General features: G+C 40.7%; 1 protein-coding gene across 7 annotated transcripts; it reads right to left on the bottom strand.

Annotated features, from left to right (window-relative positions):
• Window positions 1-879: 879 nt before the first annotated feature.
• On the bottom strand, window positions 880-12,127 carry si:ch211-140m22.7 (uncharacterized protein LOC570370 homolog). Of its 7 annotated transcripts, none has more exons than XM_044365090.1 (8): window positions 11,984-12,127; window positions 11,685-11,751; window positions 8,758-8,863; window positions 5,867-6,459; window positions 5,377-5,824; window positions 3,907-3,970; window positions 2,822-2,946; window positions 880-1,220 (listed from the first exon to the last, which is right to left on the bottom strand). In XM_044365090.1, the coding sequence occupies exons 2-8, from the start codon at window positions 11,727-11,729 to the stop codon at window positions 1,189-1,191; spliced, it is 1,413 nt and encodes a 470-aa protein (XP_044221025.1). In that variant the 5' UTR covers window positions 11,730-11,751; window positions 11,984-12,127; the 3' UTR covers window positions 880-1,188. The 7 variants fall into 7 exon arrangements, with proteins under 7 accessions (XP_044221025.1, XP_044221023.1, XP_044221024.1 ...); XM_044365088.1 differs by having other exon boundaries at window positions 5,377-6,196; window positions 6,227-6,459; window positions 11,984-12,126; XM_044365089.1 differs by having other exon boundaries at window positions 5,377-6,220; window positions 6,251-6,459; window positions 11,984-12,126.
• Between the last annotated feature and the right edge of the window lie 477 nt (window positions 12,128-12,604).

The following is a 12,604-nucleotide window of genomic DNA, read 5'->3' as shown; positions in this document are numbered from 1 at the left end:
TTTCAGAGGGAAATATTGTACTTTCTACTCCACTACATTTATTTGACAGCTTTAGTTACTTTTCAGATGAAGATTTGACACAATGGATAATATAACAAGCTTTTAAAATACAACACATTGTTAAAGATGAAACCAGTGGTTTCCAACCTTTTTGGCTTTTGACGTCTTACAAAAAGCAGTGTGTAGTCGGGGTCACATTTCACATGTCTATGAGTTGTTAACAGCTCCACCAAATAGTTGTTTTTCCCTCTAAACTTCTCACATGCTTTCATTTCAATAAATGTTCAAATGATCCAATATTTCAGCAAAAATCAAAGATTAGAGAAAAAGTCCAGAAACTGAAAACAGATTTGTGTATCAGAACTTTGTTTTTTCTTCTTTCCTCTCCCATTAATCATCTCACCACCCCTCAGATTTATCTGCTGACCCTTTGGAGGGGCCCGACCCCTAGGTTGGGAACCACTGGACTAAACTAGCTAACTGTATATAAAGTAGTGTAAACTAGCTCCACCTCCAGCAGCTACAACAGTAACATGCTGCTCTAACACTGATGCTTCACTATTAATAATCTAATGATGTCATATATAATAATATATCAGTCAGAGGGACCAAACCACTACTTTTACTGCAATACTTTAACTACATCAAGCTCATAATACTTATGTACTTTTACTGTAGTAGGATTTTTCATGCAGGACTTTTACTTGTAATTAGGTATTTTTACATTACTGTATTGGTACTTTTATTTAAGTAAAAGGTCTGAGTACTTCTTCCATTCTTGACCACCACAATGTCAACAAAAACTGAAAATGTTTAAACTTTGTAAAAGCAGAATTTACCTCATAAAATGTGTTTCACAGACAGAAAAGAACGTAAACATGACAAATACGAACTGGAATTTATTGTTTTTCTTCCACATTCAGCTCGGATCGATTTATACAAAGCGTATTTCACAGCTCTAAGTTCATTCTGTCTGCCATAAACCTACATCTATAATGCTTTAGCTTCCCTTCCCATCACATATCTAGCTACAGACACAGCTCTATTCTGACATACAAAGCTAGAGGTAAGGGGGTTTGTTGCGACTCTGACAGTAAGCAGACTGTTAATGCTCCACTATGGATGTACACATGTACAGAGGAAAAAAAAAGGCGACAGTAGAAAAGTTCAGTTGCAAAGTGCTGAGGTTCACTTCTGGGAAACTTCATCCAACTTGGGCTCTGAAAAACACAAAAGTACAGTTTTAACTTTACATTTTCATCTCCTTAACGCTACTTTTCCTGGTGTTAATGTCACAGAATATTCAACCTGCTGTACATCTGGTTTATGGCAGATTTAACATTTTCTGATCAAACAGAACATCCAAGAAATAAAACCTCACAGTGGCAGTAACACAGTTTAACATCTAGAAACCATCTGGGAGCATGAAGTCAATCTACTTTGCAGGATTTTAATATTTCCTGTATAATATATTTTCAGGCTGCCACCAAAACCATTAACAACTGACCTTCTGGTGAATATTTCAGTAGCTTTAAACTAAAGTACTTAAAAAGATCCTTCAAATGTTCTTTCAATGGAAGTGATGGAGGCCAAAATCCACAGTGTGTCCACACAGTCATTTAAAAGTCTCTGTGAAGCTTCTATTCAGCTTCATCAGTCTGAGTTAGTCATATCAAGTGGATATCTGACACATTTACAGTCTTTTTAGCATCAAATTCCCTCTTTGTGTTTCCTCGGACAGTGTTTCCCTGTTGAGCTGCAGGTGGAAGTATAGTAACAAAAAGAGGAACTTTGACACTAAAAAGACTGTAACGTTGAAAGATATCTACTTGATTTGACTCATTTGGACGCTGAAGCTTCATATTAGCTTCAGATAAACTTTTAAATACATTTTTGTACAGAAGGAGGACTGTGGATTTTGTCCTCCATCACTTCCATTGTAAGGTCATTATGAAGGGATCTTCTAATGGTCAGTATGAACAGGAGGAATGATTACAGCAAGAAAAACAGGTTTTAATCTTCATTTAGGCTCCAAACTGTTGTTTTAAGACATTTGAAAAACTGTGAACCTGTCCTTTACTATAAGCAACACACAGGATGTTGTAATCAAGTGTTTATTATGTTCTGACCATAAAGATTAACTTAAAGCCACAATTAACTTTCACTCAGGAGCAAAAATCAGCCTTTAATCTTGAAAGAAATAATGATTTATTTGATATAAATACTTGTTTAATGACATTTATCGTGATTATTATCAATAGACTGGTAATATTTTTGGCCATATTGCTCAGCATTGTTTTGTTGTTACTATATTTTATGTCCTGTTTTCGTTCCATGGTCATGTGCTCATGGTCATGAGTCAAAATAAATGAAATGAAACTAGTAAAGTTGTTATTGTGCTTTCTATATTAATGGACTTTATAATATAACTAGTAACACTGTACGTAGCTCGTAGTACTTTATAGCTTTACTGCCTCACTAATAACCTTAAATCACTGGATGATTGATGCTCCATTTTAGCATTTTTTAGTAGAATATTAGCTGGTTTTAAAAAGTTCTGAGTAGCTTCTGCAGCCCCAACAACCTCCAGTCAGAAGGCAGAGCAGCCGGCAGCAGCACTTCCTGCTGCTCTTTAAGCTTCTCGCTCTGAGTGCACAGATCACTGAAGGCCACTCAGACGAGCATGTTCACATATTCATCAACTCAGATCTTCCTTCATCTGGATTTTGCTGGCTGGACACTCAGAGGACAATGTTACAGAGGTTTTTGGCTGTGCACAGGGCGAATACAAGCTTTAATCCCCACCGTTAATTTAACTTACCTGTGAATTTGAACTCTGGGAAAGATGTGAGGTCTCCACCGCCGTAGAGTCTCTGAAGCTTCGCTATCTCTTCTGCTAAGGCCTTCTCGTACTCTGAACCAGCATCAACTAGCCCCCCAGTAGCCCTGCAGGAGGACAAACATCACATCTCAGCAAAGGACCACTTTGTTTCCCCTTCAGATTTCACACATTTTATGGACATAAAAGTCTGAGTTGAATCGTCTGAACAAATCACCAATTCAGTCACATTTCTGAACTGGAAGGAGGTCGTTTCCCCCCAAAGGCTGAGAGGAGAGAGACAATGATTAGACGATTAGTCATTTTGAGTCTTTTCTTTTTTTCCCCCCAAAGAGAACATTTACAAATTCTCTGGTTCCAGCTTCTTAAAATGTGAATATTTTCTGGTTTCTTTAGTCTCTATGACAGTAAACTGAATATCTTGATATTTGAGGATATAATCTTGGGCTTTGGGAGACAGTGTGAACCAGGGACGTTGCGGTTCACGGTGGCGTGTTCTTCTTCTTAGTAAGTTTGACGCACAAACCGCAGTTTGAATAGTTGTTCAAAAGTTCAGGAGTTTTGAAAGATGTCAAATCAATAGTTTGCAGATCAATCTGATCATAAAAGCACACAGAGTCTGAGTTGAAGTTTTGATGCAATAACAGTAAACAGCAACAAAGCCGTTTCATTTGTTGTGCCTGAATAAATCAGCAACCAAGTCGCTGTGTTGCACTGCTGTCCCGTTTCCATCACAGTTCTGTATTTATTTGGGATGCACAATATTTGATTTTTTGCCGATATCCGATATGCCGATATGCCGATATTTCCAACTCGTGGCTGATTGCCGATACCGATATATGCACATATTTTTTTCCAGCTGGCTGAGGAGACTATTACACATGCAAGCATAGATTGTACTAAGTATGATCAAGACAGACAATATATGAAGGAAGAATTTAGGAAGACTGGAGTTCAGGAGCTCAGCATTAGACTGCAAGTCGACTCAGGAGATTCTCGACTTATCATTCGACTCATCTGCGTTTATGGAGCACAAACAAAAAACCAGTACAGGTAGTGCAACTTACTGGCTCTTTGTGGAGTACTCGCGTATGGAGTCCAGGAAGAGCTTCTGAATCGGGTCCATTTGAGCTGAGAGTCACAGAGAGAATAAAACATATTAACGTCTCTTCACAAAAAATAAAAACATTCATAAACCAGGATCATGCGTTTGGATATCATCTGTCCATTTGGGTAGAACAAATATATAAAAAAAAAAAAAACAACCAATCTGGTTTTTAACTGTGACCCTCATGCACAAAACAGCACCTGAGAGTAGACAGAAGGCAGCTACAAGGGGTCAGATAGGAAAGAACGTGAAAGGTCAGGTCAGTTTACAGGTTAAAAAGTTGCTGTGATAGGTCATGCTAGGCTAAACATTTACAAAAGACGCCTGATTCAAGTCTCTTACACACTTGTACAGACAGTAAACTCAACAATTTAAAAATCTTCCGACTTTGACTCCACACACAGCAACCCGGGTGCAACATCACCAAGTGCTTTAACCAGGAAAGAAAAAAAAAAGGGGAAGGAAGGTTTACATTTACACATTATCCATAAAAAAACAACCCAACATTCAGAACAGACATGTAGGGATTGAATATATTTCACCATGCGACTAAATGTGAGGTGTGTAGAGGGAGAAGAGGAGGAAAATTTGATGTAAGACCCCAACAAAAGTAAAACAAGATGGCGTTCTCCTTCACGGGTGGAACAGTAACATTATCTTTAGTGTTTAACAACCACCAATACAAATCCAAACAGAACAGTTCAGTAAAACCACAACACACACAAAAAAAAAAAAGGGACACGAAGAGCACTTAGAATTATCTTCTATCATGTTCCTCGGAAAGAAGATGTGTTTCTTAAACCAAAGAAAGCATCTGAAATTTAGACCAGAATTTAAAAAAAAAAAAAAAAAAAAAGTGAAGAAGGTGGGAAGAACAGATGAGTGACTTAATGCAGGAAGGTGGAAAGAAATTCTAGAAAACATAAAAGAAACGAGTGCAGTTAGCAGGCAAACGTTAGAAAGAAAAGAAGCTAAATAAAAACTGTGTCCGGAGATAAAGCAAAGCCAAAATGCTGTGCAGTTAAACACGTGCATCAGATGTAAGACGGCTGAAGCGACAAAAACATGTTAGACAATGAGATGAACTGCAGCTACGTGAGAGAGGCGACCCGGCCGCAGCGAGGCAGGTGTGTATGTGGCATGAAGGAGGTAGGATGTTGTTTGAGGGATAAATGGCAAAACTGGTTATTGGCTTAAAAATGCATCAGGTAACATTATTAGAAACAAGCTGTGCAGCGCTAGAAACAAAAAAAGTGTGTTTGTGATGTTGGGTATCTTTACAGTTTATCCTTACACTCTCATCATCACAAACAACTAGTGAAAATTCGTATAAATGGTGATGAAAATGACTGCTGGTAGACTGCAGGGTCCACAGAGGGAAAGAGAAGGATTGTGGGGGAAGGGGGGGTGGGGGGGTTGTAGTGTGTACCCTCAAGCGGTTCAACTGGTTCAGCTGGGGCGTCCGCCTGCAGCACATCTCCCGCAGCTTCAGCTACGACTGGAGCGGGCTCCTCGGTGCTCTCCACAGGGGCGGAAACTTCAGCTGCAGCCTCTACTGGGGCAGCTGCAGCCTCTACTGGGGCAGCTTCAGCCTCTACTGGGGCAGCTTCAGCCTCTACTGGGGCAGCTTCAGCCACAGGCTCAGCAGCAGCTTCTACAGGGGCTTCAGCAACTGGGGCGGGAGGTTCAGCTACAGCTTCAACTACTGGTGCAGCTTCGGCAACAGCTTCAGCGATAACAGGTGCAGCTTCTGCAACAGCCTCTACGACGGCTTCAACCACTGGTGCGGCTTCTGCAACAGCTTCTACAACGGCCTCGACACCTGGTGCGGCTTCAACGACAGCTTCAGCGATAACGGGTGCAGCTTCTGCAACAGCCTCTACGACGGCTTCGACCACTGGTGCGGCTTCTGCAACAGCCTCTGCAACGGCTTCGACCACTGGTGCGGCTTCTGCAACAGCCTCTGCGACGGCTTCGACCACTGGTGCGGCTTCTGCGACAGCTTCGACCACTGGTGTGGCTTCTGCGACGGCCTCCACCACTGGTGCGGCTTCTGCGACGGCCTCCACCACTGGTGCGGCTTCTGCGACGGCCTCCACCACTGGTGCGGCTTCTGCGACGGCCTCAACAACTGGTGCGGCTTCTGCGACGGCCTCAACAACTGGTGCGGCTTCAGCGACGGCCTCAACAACTGGTGCGGCTTCTGCAACAGCTTCAACCACTGGTGCGGCTTCTGCAACAGCTTCAACCTCTGGTGCGGCTTCTGCAACGGCCTCAACCACTGGTGCGGCTTCTGCGACAGCCTCAACCACTGGCGCAGCTTCTGCAGCGGGGGTGCTTACCACTGCCTCAGGCGCAGCAGCAGAGGGCAAAGGCTCTGCAACGGGTTTAGCTGCAGCTTGTGCTGCTGCAGCAGCAGCAGCTGCTGAAGAAACATCTTTCTTGGGAATTTCATATGTCTTGTGCTGGACAAGTTTCTCTATATCGAAGTATGTTTTACCCTGGCTCTTGTCTAGGACGGAGGAACCAAGCAGAGAAGATGCATTATTTTTTTTTTGACAACATGAGTATATGGTTGATGACAGAATGTCCACTATAAACCCACATTTAACCAAATCCAAAGATATGCTGGAAGGTGATTATCTGGTACACGTACCGGTTAACAGTAAAAAACAAAAGTCTACAGGTTAGCCAAAGAGATACAGCAAATGTATACAGATAAGAACCATTAGTGTAACTTTGACCGTAACAGGTTTACATTTAGATAAACGTAATATATTATAAATCAAAAACACATCAGTGCTGGTCAGCTGATGTAGCTGTTAGTGAAATAATCTTCAAAACCTGTGGAAATGAAGGCTGAACTGTGGTGCAAGCATCAGTCAGAGAGCATTTCTAATCAGTAACCTTCCTTCCATCTCAGGTAATCTGATGCCTGCGCCTTCCGCCTCATAGTACAACAGGTCAGCTGAAGGTGACATGTAACACCATATGACACCACTGTTACATTTCATTTCTTTTGGTGGAGCAGAAACACACAAATCTGCCATATATGCCGCAAAAGCGTCTGCTTCTACTACAAAAGGTTAAATCGGCTTTTTTTATTTACACAACTGCTCTCTCACCCTGCAGCCGTGACCAAGCAGCTTCTGCATGTTTAGTAAAATAATAGTAAAGATTGACAGTAACACAGGACATGTAGGGGACTGCTGACCTTTGCTGTACTTGATCCAGTCTCATTTTCTCCTGCAGGGCTTCATATTATACATTGTCAAACACAAAACCCAACTTTATATTGGATAATTTTATCATCTGTTGGTGCTATAAAACTCTCCATGTTTTTACCGGTTATCTGGAAATACCTTCTCATGTTGTATTCTAGTATATGGAGGTCAAATCTCAAAAACTGTTGCTCCATACAAATCAAAAAGTCAGATGACAGTGAAGAACATCTCTTCACAAAAGTTAAGTCAAGACGTTTCTATCGTTTCACTGCAGCTCAACAGGGAAACACAAAGAGGGAGCTCTGTACTAAAAATACTAACTTTGGAAGAAATCCACTTTACTTAACACAATTGGCAAGATGAAGCCTCGTGCAAGCTTCAGATTAACTTTTAAATACATTTTTGCACAGAAGGAGGACTGTGGATTTCGTCCTCCATCACTTCCATTGTAAGTGCATTATGAAGGGATCTTCTAATGGTCAGTATGAACAGGAGGAATGATTACAGTGTTCACTTGTGCACCTGAATACTGTTTAAAGACAGACTTGAAAAAATTGTGATCCCTGTCAGTCAAGTTAACAGGTCTGTGTGATAAACTTTCTCACCAGTGTTACAGATATTTATCAGTGTCACAAAGGAGCAGTGCTGCAGGAGGCGAATAACTGGTCTCACTTCTGTAGATAATGTTGCGCCGTCTAACTGCCGCTTACGGGGCAAATAAACACCTCAAGATGTTTGATGGCATCACTTAAATCTATTCATAAGTTTAAAACCTTTGGTCAGTACACAAAGTCATCAGTTCTTCCTTAAAAACAAACAAACAAAAAAAATGGGTTGAAACCAAATGTTACATTTGCCTTTAAAAAAAGGACACATTCTGCACATTTCCAGGTCTATATTTTTAATCTGCGGCTCTACTGAAATATCTTTATGCAGCCCCTCAGTTCAGCCTCTGTCTGAAACAGGCCGTTTTAGCTCCTGTCTCTTTAAGGCCCCGCCTCCCGATGAGCCCACTCTGTTCTGATTGGTCAGCTTCAGGAAGCTTCCTCTGGCTCCGGAGGCTACATAAACAAACTATAGTAGCAGGATTTCACTTCTTTACAACAAATGTCAACTTCTCAAATACATTCGTACATGTTGGAGCTGAATCAGATCTGTAATATAGGAGTGAACAACACATGAAAACACCTTAGCAACCACCTTAGCTACCAAGGCTACAGAACAGATGGCTGTTTATTGGCGTGCATGATCGATGTAACATCAGTTCAATGGGGAAGTAGAGGTGACTTTGAATGAGCATTTTAACATACTTCACCTCACGTTTTGAAACTTTAAAAACATGTTAAACAACCGACTTCAGAACAGGATAAATAACATAAAAATCACAAAAAGCATAGCAAGTGTTTTGAAGAGTACTTTTGTAGCAAAAAAAGTTACTACACTACAGTTTCGTCCTGTACTGAATCCTGGCAGGTTTCTTCCTCACACAGATTACTTGACACTTGTACCACAGTTCGAGCCGAGTGAGCTTCATTTAGGAGTTGATAAAAAAAAAAGTGTTGTGAAAGCAGCAGCCTGAAACCTACCCAAGCTGTTCTTTTTTGACGACTTCTTGGACCCTCCAGATTTTGTGCTATAGGCTGCAGCTGCGGGTGCTCTGCTCAGAGTAATCCAGCTCTCAGCCTGCAAACACTGACGACACAGAAACACACACACACACACACACACACACACACACAGGACGTTACAGTTAGAGCTGTGACGGTTAGTCCATCAACAGAAAGTTAATAAAACTATTTTGATTATCAATTAATATTTTAGTGTTTTTTTTTCTAAAGAAAACATGCCAAATATTTGCTGGTTGCAGATTTTCTCAAATGTTTGGACTGTTGATCAGACAAAAAGACATTTGGGTCCTAAGACATTATTATAGGCATTTTTCTCTATTTTGTGAAACTAAAAATTATAATAATTTTTTCATAAATTATGTGCTGGTTCTCTGGCACACAACATACTCCCTCCCCTTGCACGCATCGCAGGATATTGGCCGACGTCCTTGGCCAATCAATAACTAATTGGGCTAGTAGCGTGAGGAGTGAAACAAACATCCCCCAGGATTATGTGAGCTGTCAAATAAAGGAATCAGTGGAGCAGGTAATGTTTAATGTTGAATGTAACGGGACAGAGTACACAGTGAACTCAGCAGTCACACATTTCTCAGTTCTCTTTCTCTCTGTTTTGCGTCTTCATGTTAGGCTAACCTGTTGTTGCTAACATTGGAGCTAACCCCCTTCACTTTTCCAGCACTTGGGGAAACAACAAACGTGACTTTTTAGCATTTATTAACTGTTACACTGGAGTCTGTACTGACAGCTAACTGCTAACCTTTTCCTCTGCTCCGCTCGCTTTCCCACTCGCTACGCAAACATACTACGCAATGCCGTAGTCCTAAACGTAGTTACGCTACCAATAGTTTCCCAGGCAACGAAGCAGAGGTTGAATAACGTTACAGAACAGCGCTGCGCAGAGACTCCCAAACGCTATTTATTTCTGAATGAATGGACATTTGGCTTTATTTTTGGCAGTAAAATATATAGTTGTTATAATTATAGGAGAAACACTGATTCAGTAAACGTTGAGTACAGTTAGACCCAGCAGTCTCCATTAGGTTGGGCGAGTTCAAAGTTGTGAAAACAACGGGGGTGTTTTGAATACACCCCCGTTTTGGGGTATAATAATGGATTAATCCTGGAAGGCTGTTGATGTAGCACTTTTCTTCTTATGAAAGTAACACGGAGATTATTCGACCAATGAGAATTTGGTCGGACAAGAGCATATCGACCAACTAATCGACCAGCAGACTACAGCCCTAGACGCTACAACAGTGGGTTGTTGTTCTGTCACTTAGCATCAGACTATCTGAGCTGTGGTTTAAAACGGGTTCAGCTAACCCAAAAATTAAATATTTTTTTCAGCTTGTCGACTAATCAGTAACCCTCCTTCTGGATTAAAAAATATAATGAGGCAGATGTGAGACCTTTTAAAATATAATAAACACCATTTAATACACTGGTGAGCCACGCTTCATGAGATCATACATGCTGAAATGTTTGAACTTTAAAGTCCTACTTCACTCAAAAATGTATTTCTTCTTGTTCCTACAACTGATTGACTGTTTGAGCTTCACTTCACTTCAGCTTCAAATCTGATTTTTAAGGGGCGGGTCTATGAGCAGGACTTGTGACATCACAACTAGTTTGGAGCCAATCGTGGTCCGGTATTCAATTTAAACAAGTGTAATGTGGAAACTTGAACACTGAGAATGGACTTAACACTGAAGGAGGAGACATCTTGTGTCCAGCAGGAAAACTTTAGAAATGAACATTATGTACAGATTCACATATTCAGGGATTTTTGATGAGGATGAAGGAGAAGATGTAATTTTAAGGATTTTGATAATGATAATCATACTTTTTTGTGGAAAAACCATATCAGACACCCAATAGTGTTCCAAGCAGAGTGTTTTCATGTCTTAATGTATGTCTGAAGGGGATTTTTAAGTTTAAACTCGATGCCCTCTAGTGGCATTTAGCTGGATTTATTCTAAACCAGGTACAATTTAAACTGCAGCTAAGCTCAAGATGAGCAGATGTTCTAAAAGACTTTATTCTGTTTCTAATGGGATTTCTAATTACAGCGAGCACAGAGACTCAACATTGACTTTTGACATCGCTGCTTGTAGGAGATGTGTTTGTTGTTTTATCTTTATTTGTTGTTAAATCATTTGTTTTGAGTGTTTGATTAGTCTACATATTTCTGTATTTGCAGCAATTGTCTGTATTTGCTTGTGTTTTCTGTAATTGCAGCACTTTTCTGGTTTTGGTTCGTGTTTCTCCACTAGTTGTGTTTTCTTCTAAATGTTGCATGTGAAGTTTTCTTCATTTCCTTTGTGTTTTGTCTTTGTCGTGTGTTTTCTGAACCGCAGTGCGTTGAGCTTTCAGGGCCGATTAATCAGTACCATTTTTATGCATGAATGGCTCTATACTACTGAAGGCTCCCTAACCTTAAACACACATGTTCTTACTACTTATCTTCATATGAAAATGAACCACAGCTCCCATGTGTCAGTGTGCTCAGAGTGAGTTCAGTGGTTGAGCTTCAGCTGCCATGCAGGCCTGTGTGTCTGGTTTAAGCCTGCTCCAGTGAAGCATGAAATCAGCTACTGTCTGCAACAAACTGCCTCAACTTTCATCATCCAGCAAGTTCACCAATTCATGTTTTCATTTAAAAACAAAACACACACCTTAACATGAAGCTGGATTCATTGATTCAGAGAGTGAATAACATTATTCAGATTAACAGTGCAGCCATGATGTTGGATATTTAAAGACGACACAAACAAGCGACTGATAAACAAGTCCAACCTCCGGCGTTTACTAGGAGATTATTTCCAGTAGTGGCACAGAAATGAAAGAGTAAATATATGTTGTATAAGCTTGAAGTTGTGTGTTACCTTGACACAGCCCAGTCGTCCTATCCTCAGTAGGGAAGCCGCCATCTTTCTGTATAGCCTACCCGTTCTGTACATCAATAAATACACAACACGACACATCAGCACAATAACAACAGCGACGTTTACGCATCTTCAACCTGCAGGTCTTAATTGATTAATTGAATAACATCAGCGTCGACTGCGATGAAAACCAGCTGCGATAAACTCTCAAACTGTGTTTCCTGTGAGATAACCAAAAAAAAGCAAAGCAACAAGCCTGTCGTGCAAACTGTGATATAAAGATGTGTTTTAGTTGTTACCTGTTGATAAATAAATGTTGTCTACTCCTATCCAGGTGCTTAGAGCTCCAGCAGCAGCTCACAGCAGCAGCAGCATGGCTCAGGACGACTTTATCACCCTTTATGTAACATGGATGCGACAGCTGACGCCCCCTTCCTGACAAAAAAACACCCTGCTACATACATACATGCATGCATACATGCAAGCTTTTTTTAGTCTGTTGTTATCTTATATGTGGTTCATTTAGACTGAGCTGAACGTGGATATTTGTTATTAACCTGTAAAGCTTTCTGGGGCTCTGCTCACACACTCAACTTTTCTCGCTAAATTTGATCGATATAAGTGTTTTCACGACATGAATGGTCGTAGTAGTAACATATATATATATAGGACACTCTGGGAATGTGAAGCCTATAGAGAGTTGTTATACAGACGGCGGATATTGCACAAAAAGGTTGCATATAAACTCTATAACTTGAAACTTTAACACTCTATGTTTATATGATTGTACAGGCGCTTAAACGGGTGAATTCTGGACGTTTTTCTGTCTTTTTTGCCACGTTAAAGCACATCCGCGGCTATTGTGTACATTCTGTACTTTCTCGAGGGGGCGTGACGCGTTAAGTAGCGGCTGACGTGAT

This window comes from Thunnus albacares, chromosome 11, assembly GCF_914725855.1.
Source record: "Thunnus albacares chromosome 11, fThuAlb1.1, whole genome shotgun sequence".
Classification (NCBI taxonomy): Eukaryota; Metazoa; Chordata; class Actinopteri; order Scombriformes; family Scombridae; genus Thunnus; species Thunnus albacares.
Note: the sequence above shows the minus strand (reverse complement) of the source record. Positions and strands in the feature narration are given on the sequence as shown.

Excerpts from the sequence above, each read along its gene's own strand:
- si:ch211-140m22.7 (XM_044365086.1), bottom strand. The coding sequence starts at position 11,729 with ATGGCGGCTTCCCTACTGAGGATAGGACGACTGGGCTGTGTCAAG. Across the intron at positions 6,460-8,757 it reads GTCAAAAAAGAACAGCTTGG|ACAAGAGCCAGGGTAAAACA; the intron begins GTAGGTTTCAGG and ends CCTCCGTCCTAG. Across the intron at positions 2,947-3,906 it reads GAGTACTCCACAAAGAGCCA|GGCTACTGGGGGGCTAGTTG; the intron begins GTAAGTTGCACT and ends GTCCTCCTGCAG.